The sequence below is a fragment of the Durio zibethinus genome, chromosome 24 (genome assembly GCF_047325235.1).
Source record: "Durio zibethinus cultivar Kanyao isolate XHJ-2024 chromosome 24, ASM4732523v1, whole genome shotgun sequence".
Taxonomy (NCBI): domain Eukaryota; kingdom Viridiplantae; phylum Streptophyta; class Magnoliopsida; order Malvales; family Malvaceae; genus Durio; species Durio zibethinus.
This window is the reverse complement of record NC_143185.1, coordinates 3,637,510-3,651,377: the sequence shown is the minus strand read 5'-3', so window position 1 is coordinate 3,651,377 and position 13,868 is coordinate 3,637,510. Positions and strand designations below refer to the sequence as shown.

Genomic DNA, 13,868 nt, shown 5'->3' with positions numbered 1-13,868 from the left:
AGAAGCACAATGTTAAAGTAATGAAATGTGGGAGTTATCGTAAGCTTATTTTATAATGCAACATGCATTATTAGTGTTTCATCTTTTTAATTGTATTTTGTATACTAAGATTACTTTAATGCTATTTTTTATTTTTTTTCTTGTTGTATCTGATGATTTTGAGAAGCATTCCTAATGGAACTAATAAGTTATTTTTTTTTGCACAATTAAAGTAAAATGATTCATTAAAACATACTAACCTTACTATTGCTTAAACTTTGCAGAATAAATATTTTTGACGGTACAAGGATGATATAAAGACAACAAATGATTTTGCCTTGAAAAGGGATAGAGAGGCGTGTTTCGTTTTATTTCTTTGATGTTAAAATTTTGTAGAATATTTTATCTAAACATTTAATGGTTTAAGTGGAGAAACTTATAGACTTATGGAACAATGATGAATTATGTAAAGAATATATAAGATATAATGTCAAGAGCTCACTAAAAAGAATGAAGACATTAGATGATCGCGCACTTGGTCCTAATGTAAAGCCATATATAATTCTACAAGTAGTAAATGAAAGAATGGCCAAAGATTATAGTGTACCCAACTCAACTTTGGAAGAACGAACACAAGAAAAATTGTTGCTTACAAAAGCTAAAATGGTAAACGATAAACTAGTGGCAAAAGTTGTTTTCATGGTTGATTCATCTATTGTGTTGTAAAGTCTACTTTTACTACTTACTTGGTTAATATTTTAACATGTTCATTAAAGTTTACTAATGCAATACCTTTTCATTATATAGAATGGATACATTGAGGAGGCACTTTCCATGTGATTGGAAAAATGGACTAAAAGAAATAAAAATAATTGTCATCAAGTTTAATAAAAAGATTTACACTGCAACAACTAAGTAATCATAAAAATTTATAGCTATATAACTTTTTTTTTATATATTATTTAATATTTAAATTATTAATACATAATTTTATTTTATTTTTGAAACTAAATTATAAGTACATAACTTTATTTTATTTTTGTTGCGAAGCATAAAATCGAAACTTAATCAATAAATAAAAATTTTTATTAAATTATCTTTTTCAAAATTTCTCTTAATATTAATGATGTTTTTTTTTTTTTCGAAAATTACGTTTCCATTTTCTCTAATTATTTCAAATTACATGTTTTTATTTGATAATTAAATTTTCAATTCAAGATTTTAAATTTTAAAATTATTTATAACATTATTGAATTAACAGTTCACCAACAATGAAATTAATTATCAATAATACCCTTGCATAAAAAGTTAATTATAATTATTTCAAACTCAAACAAGGGCAAATCAATAAATGCCAAAACCATAACCTTTCAATGTCTCACCGATATTTCGTCAGCAACTCAGCGGCACGTCAATCCAACAAAACCCCGAAACCGACGAAACAAAATCCCCTTTCGCCTCAAAAATATTTTTCCAGAGAAAACTCCCGTATTTTCTATCCAAACAAACACCCCATCTAATTTCAAAAAAAGCCCAACCTGTAAGAAACCCTTGATGTCAACGTCAAGCCAACCCCAGTTCCGTTATACCCAGACGCCATCGAAGGTCCTTCATCTCCGAAATCTCCCATGGGAGTGTACGGAAGAGGAACTCGTCGAGCTTTGTAAACCCTTTGGGAAGATCGTTAACACTAAGTGCAATGTTGGCGCCAATCGAAACCAAGCTTTTGTAGAATTTGTACGCTTTATCCATCAAAAGTTTTCTAAAGTTTTTGTTTTATGTTGTTTTTAAATTTATAGATTTCTTTGTGTTAGATTAAGGTCAATTAGTTACTGATGGTTTCTTTGTTGGTATTTTGCAAGTTTAAATTTCAATGGGTTATTTGCAAATTGGAAAATTTTGAGTTCCTTTGGTGATGACTTTTTTTTATTGGGTAAAAATCTGATTTTATTTTTGCTGCTTTTGTTAATCTGCAACGTAAATTTTGATGGGTTAATTGAAGAGTTTTCCATTTTTTGGGGAGGGTGATGATGGTTTTGTTTCACTATGTTGATTAAGGTTAATTAGTCATGTGCTCATGGTAAAATTCTGAATTTTTGGCTCCCATTCTCCTTTTGTTAGTTTAAATTTTGATGGGTTAATTTCGAATAGTGAAATTTAGATTTTTTAAAGTGTGATTAGTGATGGTTTTCTGTTAATAAAAGGTGTTATTTTTATTTGCAGGTGGACTTAAATCAGGCTATTTCGATGGTTTCATACTATGCTTCATCGTCGGAGCCAGCACACATTCGTGGAAAAACTGTCTATATTCAATATTCAAACAGACATGAAATTGTCAACAACAAGAGTCCTGGAGATACCCCAGGAAATGTGTTGCTGGTTACAATTGAGGGTGTGGAAGCTAATGACGTGACCATTGAGACCATTCACTTGGTAAGTGATTATTGCTGGTGTATGCACTTCTTTGATTAAATGCTATGAGTTGTTAAAGATTCTCTATTACATTGCTGCTAAAAAATAGTTAGGCTAAGAGTTTTAAAGCCTCTTTACACTTAGGGGCTTTTGATATTTGTGTAAGGAGCTTGGAGTATTGGATGATTCTTGGTCCTGAATAAGGAGCATATTTGTATGATTAAATGAAGATATCTTGTACTTCTACATCTAAAAGTGGCCTATTTTAGTTGCGTCAAAATCTTGTTAATATCTCTTATAATTGAGTATACTTGTTAAGGATTTACCAACAATTATATAAAGAGTTGAAGAAATATCATCCATTCAGCAGATTGATTGAGAAACTGGTCTAATTAAGTATAGACCTCTGAAGTTAAAGGTACCATGTGGTGAAAGTATCAGTTTTATCTAGCCTTGTGTTATTTATTATATGACTGACGAGGAATACTTGATGCTCTTGGGCTCTTTTTTTTTTTTTTTGGCCAATCAACAGGAACTTAGACCATCCCTTTTAAGGAGTATGGTTTTTAATTAGAGTTTACAGGGCCATTTCTTATAGATCTGAAGTGAATTAAACTCATATCTTTTCTTGTTCTTTTACATATATAGAGATAGCATTTTGATTGAAATCAGTTGAATCACGATGGTTATGACTCTTATTTAGATTCCTTTGTTGGAGACAGTTTGGAAATATTGTCTTGTACGTCATACTCCTTTCTAAGGTCTATCATGAGGCATGTATGCACAGGTGTCATTCTGCACTTATTTCTCCATCGATTTTGGATTTGCTAACATAGGTTTTCCAGTTATACCAATATTTGTGATGACTTCTAAATCTAATGCTCTTTTTTGTTTATATTTGTGATTTGTAGTTGTATCTGATTGAATTTTGTTTCAGGTATTTTCTGCATTTGGTTTTGTGCACAAAATTGCTACTTTTGAGAAGGCTGCTGGATTCCAGGTGAGATGTCAAATTGCCTTTGGATCTTTGGAGATTGAGTTTCTTTCAATATCATGCTCATTTTTTTGACAAATGTTGGTAGGCATTAATCCAATTCACTGATGCTCAAACCGCATCTGCAGCGAAGAATGCCTTGGATGGGAGAAGTATTCCTAGGTATGTACTGATACCTTGTCTCCTCCATTCACATATGCACTTCTTTAGTTATAAATTCACTTGCACACTCATTTTCTCATCTCTCTAGCATCACTTAATTCTCTTCTTTGTATTGATTATCCTTACATAGTTTGGGAATTGCATAACAATGTGGTTGTGTTGTAATATTTTATCATTATATTTTGAATTTAGGTACTTGCTTCCAGATCATGTTACTTCTTGTAACCTGCGAATCTCGTACTCTGCACACACTGATCTGAATATCAAGTTTCAATCTCATCGGAGCAGGTAAAAGTGGACCCGAAAATCAAGTTATTTGCTATTTGAAGTTCATAAATGTTTGGTCATATTCATTCCTGAAATCTTAACTCTTAAGTCATATTCCTGCTAAATATTTATTTTGGCATCTAATATGTTGCTAATTGTTGTGTACTTTTTGTCATCTAGGGTGTTAGTGAAGCCTGGTAGTCAGCACATAAATGTGTTGTCATGGCTGCTTAGTAATTTTCTGAATCTTTTGACCGTAGTTCCCTGCAATTGTAAATCTCAGTATAGTTGTAATTGTTTATATATTGATTGTGGAATTACCACTTTGGTGGTATCATGAGTGGGGACCTCCCCTTTTTTCTGTGTTCAAATGAAGCAGCTCCTTCTTTCATAGTAATATAAACAAGTTTTTATTAATTGACTGGAACATTGGAGCATATCCTGGAACATGCTAGCAGGGTAATTTTAATCTGATTTCAGGTTTAATATTGCTTTTAAGCTTGTGTAGTGCATGCCATTGTGAACTTTGTGTTTGGAGTAGATATTTCTGCCAACTATTTTTGGTTTGCAAATTATTATTCTATTAGCTGAACAATTAGTCATTGTAGAATATTTATTTCATAGTCTTTGAAGTCATAACAATTGTCTCTACTATAAGGTTTGTTTATCTTGTATAATGAGATTGTGTGAGCATATTGCCAATTGACATGAGGAGCTAGTTGATTCTGGGGGAAAGGCAATGTGTATATAAATGTAATTTTTATTGATTTAATACTCATTGTTTTCAGTTGAGTGGTACTTCATAAAAATGTGATTGTCCTTGCTTATCTTCGAACATTTATGGAATCGTTTCATGGAAGCATTGGCTATATTCAAGACCTTGGCATTCAGAGAGTTGGTTGTAATAATTTAGAGTCTTCTATTGGCATATCTTTGAAAGCTTTTGAGTTGCTCTCTGCTATATAATTCGAACCAACTGAATGCCCATATGTGGTGTGATATGCTTCTGCTGTCAAACAGGATGGTTCTGGATTTGAACCCATAATCTTTAATGTCATCTTGTATATAAATTTGCAATTGCATCAAATTATTACCCTTATATGTTTTACATCCTGACTAAATGCAAATTTCTATTTCACATTGGGCTATGCATTTGTACTTTATGTGTAATGTTTATATTAGACATTCTGGTTCTGTTTGCACATTTATGTAGGGACTATACCAATCCATACCTTCCTGTGAATCCCACTGCAATGGAGGGACTTATGCAGGTAGCCTCTTTATTTACAAACATTGGACTTATTTTTTAATGTTGGGTGTCACTAATATGCTGTAATCTCCAGCCTGTAGTTGGCCCCGATGGAAAAAAGCAAGAACCTCAGAGTAATGTGCTACTTGCTTCTATTGAAAATATGCAGTATGCTGTGACAGTTGATGTTCTTCACACGGTAGGACATTGTGTTATTACTTCATTAATGTGAAAAGAGTGGTTCACTGTTTGAAATTTTCTCATATTATTCTATTTGTTGCTTGTAGGTATTCTCTGCATTTGGAACAGTCCAAAAGATTGCAATATTTGAGAAGAATGGTGGAACACAGGCGCTAATTCAATATCCTGGTATGCTTTCATGATATGAACTTTAAGTTGTTTTATGTATGTTTTTGGTAATCCATGCCTTCTTATCTATTGATACCCTATTATCCTACCATGCTAGGAGACGCTCTGAGATTTAGGTTGGTTATCTTTTTTGGTCATTTCTTTCCTTGCTTCTAAAACCTCACCTCCGTAAGAAACTTTGCTGAATGTACATGTTATTTGTATTTCGTTACAGCACCTAGGCACTAATGAAAGGTCAGACATTACAAGTGCCTTTCCACCTCTCTGCGAGGGGACTTTGTTTAGATGCACACTTTTGTCACCTTGGTGCTCTTTTCTGAAAGACGAGATCCAAAAGGCATACCTCACTGAAATGCTCATTTGTTTTGTTTCAATACAACAACAACAAACTAAGCCTTATATTCCTTAACTCTGGGGTCTGCTGTATGAAAGGCTAAAAAAGGAATCATGAACTTTGGCACCTTTGTTTTGTTTCAATGCTATTTAAAAACAAATCGTAGATGTTCTTTAATTTGAAGAAAGATGACAATATATGTCATTCTGTAAGAATAAAAAATGGCTGTTGCAGATGGAATTGCTGTTAATTGTTGTAGTGTTAAGTTTTCCACACAGGCACAGGAGGTGCTCTAAGTGATGAACCTGGTGGCTGGGACCTTAAGCAAAAGCAAACAGATCAATTTACTACATATTTTAAGTTTGATGCAAGTATTCGTTCCTTTTTCTTTTCTTTTTTTCATGTGAAAGTGTGTCTATATTATGTATAGAGTTATAATACCTTTGTTTCTTTTTCATTTCAAATTTGTTCCATTTCTAATGATTGTGGGATATCTGAAAATTTTTGCACCTGCTCTTCCCAAATATTTGAACTCAAGACCGTTAAGTTGAAAGTCTCAGGGTCTATGGGGTTTCCCTGGGGGACTGTTGGACATCTATCTTATGATCTTCGAATTAATAGTTTGGCAATGCATGTTCTATTTTGTTAGATATTTTGAAAGGCTTTACTGATCTAGAAGTTGTTACATTCAGATGTCACAACCGCAGCTGTTGCTAAAGAATCCTTAGAGGGACACTGCATATATGATGGTGGCTATTGTAAGCTTCATCTATCATACTCTCGTCATACTGATCTGAATGTAAAGGTATAAATATGTGCTTTTGAGTTAATGTTCATGAGAAAAGAAAAAAAAGAAGAAAATATGAATTAAAGACGTCCTTAGGAGATAAAGGGAATTCGTTCTTGATCAATAAAAGAGTTGGACCTTAAAATGTATGCTTCTTGATACTTGATTACCACCCTTACCTGCTAATTTAGTTCTATTATTTGTCTTGACGGACTTGCAGTGTGATTCTGATTAGTTCATTTTTGGCCACAGGCTTGCAGTGATAAAAGTAGAGATTACACAATCTCAGACCCAAGTTTGCTTGCAACACAAGTTCCTGGTATGCCTGCTGCTCCAAATGTTTGGCAGAATCCTCAGGGTGCTCCCTTGTACCCTGGGACTGACTATGCAGCTTCAGCTGCAATGCAGGCTCAACCCTCTGCTGGACAAGTTCCTGCTTGGGATCCAAATTTACAGGCTAGACCACCTTACGGATCAGTTCCTGGGACTGTTCGTGGTCAAACATATCAAGCATCCTCAGTCCCTACATATATGAATGCTACAATACCTGCTGCTTCATCACCACTGTTACAACCCGGTTTGTCTTCCATGAGAATGCCACAGCCAGGGGTTAATGTTAGACCCGATGGTGCACCAGTGCCAGGTCAGCCTCCTTATTATGGTCAATGACCTGTGTCTTTTCCTCGAATTGAAACGAGCCCGCTGGTCTTCCCATCGTATATTTCTGGTAAAGATTCGCCTATTGGATCACTTGGTGCGCAGAACTCGGAGCCTTTATGATTGAAGTTATAATTTTGTTGGCTTGGAATTTTTTTTTTTTTTTTTGTTTTTCTGAAACCATCTCCATCAATGATGTAAAAGGAGGTTACATTCATAATGAATTGATAAATGAATGTAAAAAACATGCTTTCATGCTATATTATCCTGCAGCAAATTTTGCCTTTAGATCTCTCTGTAAATTGATGCTTTGTTACTTTCGATTTTGAAATGACGTTGGTCCCTCCAATTCCAGCCACCTAAGTCCTCAGTTTTTTCTTTTTCTTGCATGTACAGTCTTTTAAGGTTTTACAAATCTGATTACAGCAATTCTTGTTAGAACATTACATGTTTGCTTATCAAAATCTAGCCGAGTAAGAACATATAAATTCTGGATGATCATCAGCCATTCTCCTCTGAGAGACGCATGCAAGAACAAACTGAATTTGGTGCTTTGAGACAGGGCATGTTGAGTGTCTCACTTCATCTGCACGATAGAAGGGGGATAAAAAAAGAAAGTGATAGCTTAGATGTCAGTTACAGGACAAGAAACCAAGCTGCCGTTTATGATCAGCAGCCATGGCTGATGCCTTTTGAGTTTTGACTGCTGGTCTAACACCATTTTGATCTTGATATAGGCCTGTCACTAATCTTACTCACCAGGACAATGCCCTACTTCTTCAATTACAAGTTGACTTCTTGAATGCAGACAGAACAAAGAATTTTACTTGCCAATGATAAAATTTTGTTACACTTCCAAATTTCAGGTTAGGCCTGCACTGCGATTCCTTCAGAAAGCAAGTTAAATGGATTTGCAATTACCTCCTCTTCTCTAATGGTATAAAAAAGAAGCTTGAAATGATCACTCACTTTCATGTTGGGGGGTGTCTCTAGAAGTCAATTTCTCTGTAGCCATGTGATTACCATGTGTGTGGCAACTGTCACATACTTCCATATTTGTACAATCAATCTCTACATATTTTCCTGTCACCTGGTTTGGCATTAAAAACACAAAAACCTATATTCAGCTACTGGAATTTTTCTTGGTTTAGGACTAGAGAGAATGCAATGCCAGATGGTAAGTGATAGTCGGTCACTATTTTGCCTCAGAAAATCTTGGACAAAGAACAAGCCTAGAAGCCAAAAAAAAAACCATCAAACTTTAAGTTTTAGTCTAATTCAGGCACCGACAGTGTAAGTGCCTCTTAACATTAATCTTATATTACTTAATGATGTCGGCACCTGCTTGGTTAAAACCCTGTAGGAAAATACCATGTCTGCTTTGGGATCCATTTCTACTCTTCTCTCCGTGCCTTGGTTTGATGGTAGATCTGCAGATATTAATGTTAGTTTCACTTCATTTGATCCAAACAATTATTAATATTAATTTTGTTTTGCTCAATCTTTTTGTACAAGAGATCAGGTAACTATCTTGCAATCTTTTTGTACGATACTGAGTTCATGATTTTGCCCTACTACAAGGTTATGAGTTAGCAGCATTAGGTCTTTTAAATGTCAAAAGAAAAACAGAAAGAACGGACTGGAACCTACTCAACTCAGAAATATCTTTTAATTAATTTCACTTGGGAGTTTTCATTTCAAAAATGGAATCTCATAATCATAGAGGTTCAAATAGTCAAATTCAGACTCACTTTCTCTTTTTCAGTTTCTGTAGGAGACCCGCTTTCCATTTGAGTCCATTTAACTGTCGTTTGTCTTTTGGGTGATTGTCACTTTTATATTATATAAATACATGGTCCACCTCACGAGTTTGCAAGGAAGAAAAAGTTGTTGTACTCACCCTCTCCATCTGCAATATGTCATACATCTCATTAATGCAGAAATTTCTGCTTCTTTTGATGTTGGCTGGTGACCAGACGACATGCAAAAAGTAACATAATCTTGTGTAAGATCCTGATAATGTTCTGAATATTTACCGCACAATTTGTTAGCCAGCTTGTTCACTGTTACTGATCAACTGCCAGCAAACACTAATTTAAACAAACATCAGACTTGAAATTCTAGGAAAGAACACAAAATTCATATGTTGTGAAAGCTGAACTTGTTGATTTCAATGGTATGACTCACATCACAACCGATGTCTACGAGCTTAAGGTCAGCATCAAAACAGCTTGTTAAAAAAAAAAGCACGACAGACCAATTTAAACTGTTGATACGCAAGACATTAAATTCATTTTGCACATATTCTACACAGATACTAAAATTGAATGATCGTGACTATTCTTAGTAATCATTTAATTTTTGATAAATAGGGAAGAGGGGACCTCTGATTATCAAGTTTTATCACAATATACGAGTATATAGAGTTGCTTTAGACATGGATGCAGCCATAACTGACAGGATGTACCTTCTGTCTGACCTAAGGGAAACTTAAGGTTAGCTTCAGCTTAAGTTTCCTTTGAGCATATGCATATGACATGGGTCCATGAAACACTGCAACATGGATCTTGATGCTTCTTAATGGCATCTTAGGAGGGGATCTTTTCTTCTGTTCAATAATATGGTTGTTTAGACATCTTAAATCCTAAATTATGTCTTTCATTAACACCTCATCAATTGTCCTTCATATGATTCATATAACTTCTTCAAAAAAACAGTTGGATTGATTGAAGAAATGAATAATTTGTTTGTTAATCATAAGCCTAATGTAAATGGGTTCTTTGATGAGGTGAGAAAGCGTTGCAACTAATTGAAATGAGATGTGTTGGGAGAAAGCAGAGAGAAAGATTGGAACAAACCTAATTGAGTTCAGCACTATTGGTGGTGTATGGTAAAATGGGACTGGATAAAAGAGAGAATAAGGTTTAGAAAAGAACTTGGGAAGAGAGTAATTGTAAATAGCATTTGAGAGAAAGTTGTTAGAAATCTATCAAAGTCTAAAAAGTCTCCCAATAAATTATGGAAACTCTTATTTATAGGTTTCAAAAATAAAAATTACATATCTTAAGTATTGAATAAGATTAATGGTGAAATTGATAGTTATAAAAATTGTTAATACATTGTCTAATAGTAGTTTAATTAATTTTTGGTGATTAGTGAATATCGAAGTTCACTATTTATTTTAAAAAAGATAAATACTCATATTTCAGAAAAAGATTAAGAGAAGACCTCTTAATTATTATCACATCAGATCCATCGAACTAAACTATTTGAAACATCTTGTTATATTTCGATGTAATTTTCATTTTTTTTTGGTGAAGAAACTTTCATTGTAAGTGTCTCTTTTATAATGACTCTTTGTAAAATAATTTTTGATGAAAGAATTTTCAGTAAATGTGTTGTTATTGTTTTTTAAAAAAGTTGTTTCGAAAATAACTATTTCATAAAAATGTTATTCCATAAAAGAATTATTTTTTGAATAATTATTTCGTAAATAGTTGTTCTGTAAAAAAATTATTCAATTAATAACTATCATGAAAAATTTTTTCACTAAAATTGACTTATCACTTACTCTTAACTTATTTTTAACCTTTTTTTTCGATGGCGACATGGTTGCGGAGATCCCATGCATTTAATTGTTAGCTTAGGTCATTGCTGATATGAACTTGCGTCATCATTTGCTTCCACATGCCTACATGCCTACCAAAAGAGAAAATGTTGCTCCATGAAGGAATATTGTTTAAATAGTTGTTTTCCAGAAGCAATTATTTTGTGAAAAAATTATTTCATAAATAGCTACTTTCTAAAATATTTTTACTGACTTACCACTTGTTTTTTACTTATCTTTAACTTTAATAATTTTTGAAAATTTTAAAAAATAAAATATTAATAACCAAAATTAAATATGTACACAAAATTTTTTTTCATGAAGACATGATTGTAAAAATTCTATACATTTAATTTTTATCTTAGGTTATTACTGATACGAACTCGAGTCATCATTTTTTTCCACATGCCTACCAAAAAAGAAATAAAGAAATCAATGCCATGTATATATTTGTATCATGTACTTAAAAAGCTTCCATCAATGTTTATATCATGCCCCCCCTTGTTAATTGGTTATTAGGCATTGTCATTGTCCATTACTATACTGCTGTTTTTCCATAGCTCCAACCACAAAACTAAAGGTAAATTCCAACCTTAATTGCACACAAAGAAAAAATAAATAAGAAAAACCATTGTATAATCCCCTTTTCCATGCTTGTAAATGAATGTTTATAACATTTGTCTGATTATTTATGCAAGCATGGCAATGGAGGAAGGGGAGGTTTCTGGTTTAACTGTTATATTACATAGTGATGGTCATGATCATTCTGAATCATCAAAGCATAAACCTTAGACAGATTGAACCCACAGAGGGATATGCTAGGTTTTCAAATTGATATTATCTCCAATGTCATAAGGTTAATTAAAGCATAGTGAACCTCTTCTGAATGATTAAATTCTTATGTTGACATTTTAAGATGCATGGCATAAAACTCTATATATTCAATCTTGTTTTAGCTAAAGACTGTTTTCCAATAGAAGCTCATATATCTTATTTTTAAAGATGGTCATTCATTATTAACAAGCTGTCTGTCTAGTCTCTTTCCGATGTTAATTTCTCAACAAGCAGGAATTCTTATGATCATGCTTAAAAAATGTGAAAATCAGTATCCAATTAGTAAAGTATTATCCGTTTATCTGTTTTGTCTAAAAAAATTTTACGATTTTATACATAAAAAAATGTCTTTCAAATATATATTTAAATCTTAATTTATATATCATATCTTATCCTCATATTTTTTTAATGTGAAATTGGTTGCATCACAGAAAATGTTGTCACTAATAACAACCTTTTGGATTTTTTTCCATGTAAATGGGAAAAAAAAGTGCATTAATCAAAATAATAAGTCAAAAGAAAAGTAGGAAAAGTTAATGAAAGACCTGAGGTGGCTGTCGGTCATTTGGAATAAGTTCTCATATTGACCCAAGTGATAATATATTTGAATTATCATTGCCATTTTTGTTGGAACTTTACCACCTAAAACTTAGGCTTCAATTCTATAAAATCTAGCTTCCCTATGCTAGTCTGGTCCAAGTGATATGCCTTTTTTTTTTTTGCTCTTTACTAGGTTCATTGATATAAATAATAGAATCATCATGAAAAATTGAGTGCCACTTACCATGCTTTTGGCATAAAATCAACTTTCTATATCATTTTGAAGGTAAAGAAAGAAAAGAAGTAATCAGTTTGTTCAAGAAAAACTATGTTCAAGGTAGACGGGGAAGAAAGAAGGGAAGAGATTTTGTCTCCATGCCTAAAAGCTGCTCTATCCATTGAACCAAAATTCAACCTAAGCCGGGGCCCTATTAATTGGGAAAGTGACAATGCTAACCAAAGACTGACTAGCTTGGCCTCCCACCCTTGTGATGAATTACCATTCTTTTGTGACTATGCTTGCAATTCTAGCTAGGCATAGTAAATGCTGAAATATATGTGATCAATAGCATGTGAATTATAATAAAATATTTAATGTGATATTTAAATTTTAAAAATATTTAATATAATATTTGAATTATAAATATGTTAATTAATATAATATTTATTTTTAACGTAATTAATTTTAAATAATGATATTTAATAAATTTATTATTCAAATGTCATATTAAATATTTTTAAATTTTAAGTATAATTTAATATTTTATTATAGTTTAACACTGCTAGTGACATTATCCAATAAACAAAAAAATATTATCGTGGGAACATGTTTTGTTTTTAATGAACATATGGTGAAATTATTTGGTAAACATCATCAATGATTTAAAAGGAGTTTACAATTGCACAGTTAATGGTCCAAAAAATCTTCAAAAGTAGCAAAATTTTTACTCTTAGATGACGCCAATTCTGTTTTTGTCTTCCTTATGCATCCAATACTGTTAGCATATATGCTTGTGAATGTGACCTTAAGGATTTCAGACTAGCCAAATTCACTTAAACCCCACTTAAACGATTGTTGGGGGAAGGAGGTAGGCTTTTCTAAAATTAAATTAATGACTCATAAGAAATAACTAATTTTAGGTAATTGTAAATAAATTACTCTGCATTTCTATTAAACTCAATTAGCTTTTTAATAAGCTTACAAGATAATTGATAGAGAAAAAAACTTAAACAATTAACAGATAATGGGAAAGTGAATAAAGTAACTGAATATTAAGAATCACTCAATCATATTTAACAACTATTACCAACTAATCCTAAAAACCAACGTCTACTACCAACTATATCCTAAAAATCAAGACTTTCAGTCCAAACATGAACTCAATTTTGAATCATTCTTCAACACTCCCCCTTAATTCAAAATCACACACTTCAAAACGTAATCTGAAGTAGAAAAATTTTTCTCTTAAAAGTGCTTTGGTGAGAAGATTTGCTAGCTGCTCGTTTGTTCCACAATGCTCTATTTTAATTATGCTATCTGCAACTAAGTCACGAATAAAATGAAAGTGAATGTGATGTGCTTTGTTTTCCCATGAAATGTCAGATTCTTTGTCATAGCAATTGCTGACTTGTTGTCACAAAAAAGTTTAGTTGCTCCATCTTGAACTTGACAAAGAT

The 13,868-nt window shown here is 32.6% G+C and overlaps 1 protein-coding gene across 3 annotated transcripts; it reads left to right on the top strand.

Annotated features, from left to right (window-relative positions):
• Nucleotides 1-1,316: 1,316 nt before the first annotated feature.
• Nucleotides 1,317-7,470, top strand: LOC111316704 (polypyrimidine tract-binding protein homolog 1-like). Of its 3 annotated transcripts, XM_089753408.1 has the most exons (11): nucleotides 1,360-1,716; nucleotides 2,203-2,412; nucleotides 3,114-3,178; nucleotides 3,329-3,391; nucleotides 3,474-3,547; nucleotides 3,740-3,835; nucleotides 5,028-5,085; nucleotides 5,158-5,262; nucleotides 5,351-5,432; nucleotides 6,459-6,571; nucleotides 6,806-7,470. In XM_089753408.1, the coding sequence occupies exons 3-11, from the start codon at nucleotides 3,167-3,169 to the stop codon at nucleotides 7,220-7,222; spliced, it is 1,020 nt and encodes a 339-aa protein (XP_089609534.1). In that variant the 5' UTR covers nucleotides 1,360-1,716; nucleotides 2,203-2,412; nucleotides 3,114-3,166; the 3' UTR covers nucleotides 7,223-7,470. The 3 variants fall into 3 exon arrangements, with proteins under 3 accessions (XP_022774505.2, XP_089609534.1, XP_089609535.1); XM_022918770.2 differs by lacking the exon at nucleotides 3,114-3,178 and having other exon boundaries at nucleotides 1,317-1,716; XM_089753409.1 differs by lacking the exons at nucleotides 1,360-1,716; nucleotides 2,203-2,412 and having other exon boundaries at nucleotides 3,108-3,178.
• The last annotated feature ends 6,398 nt before the right edge of the window (nucleotides 7,471-13,868 follow it).

Bases quoted from the DNA above. Each gene is read 5' to 3' on its own strand.
- LOC111316704 (XM_022918770.2), top strand. From the start codon at position 1,534: ATGTCAACGTCAAGCCAACCCCAGTTCCGTTATACCCAGACGCCATCG. The intron at 5,086-5,157 runs GTAGCCTCTTTA...TGTAATCTCCAG, and splicing joins CAATGGAGGGACTTATGCAG to CCTGTAGTTGGCCCCGATGG. The intron at 6,572-6,805 runs GTATAAATATGT...TTTTGGCCACAG, and splicing joins ATACTGATCTGAATGTAAAG to GCTTGCAGTGATAAAAGTAG.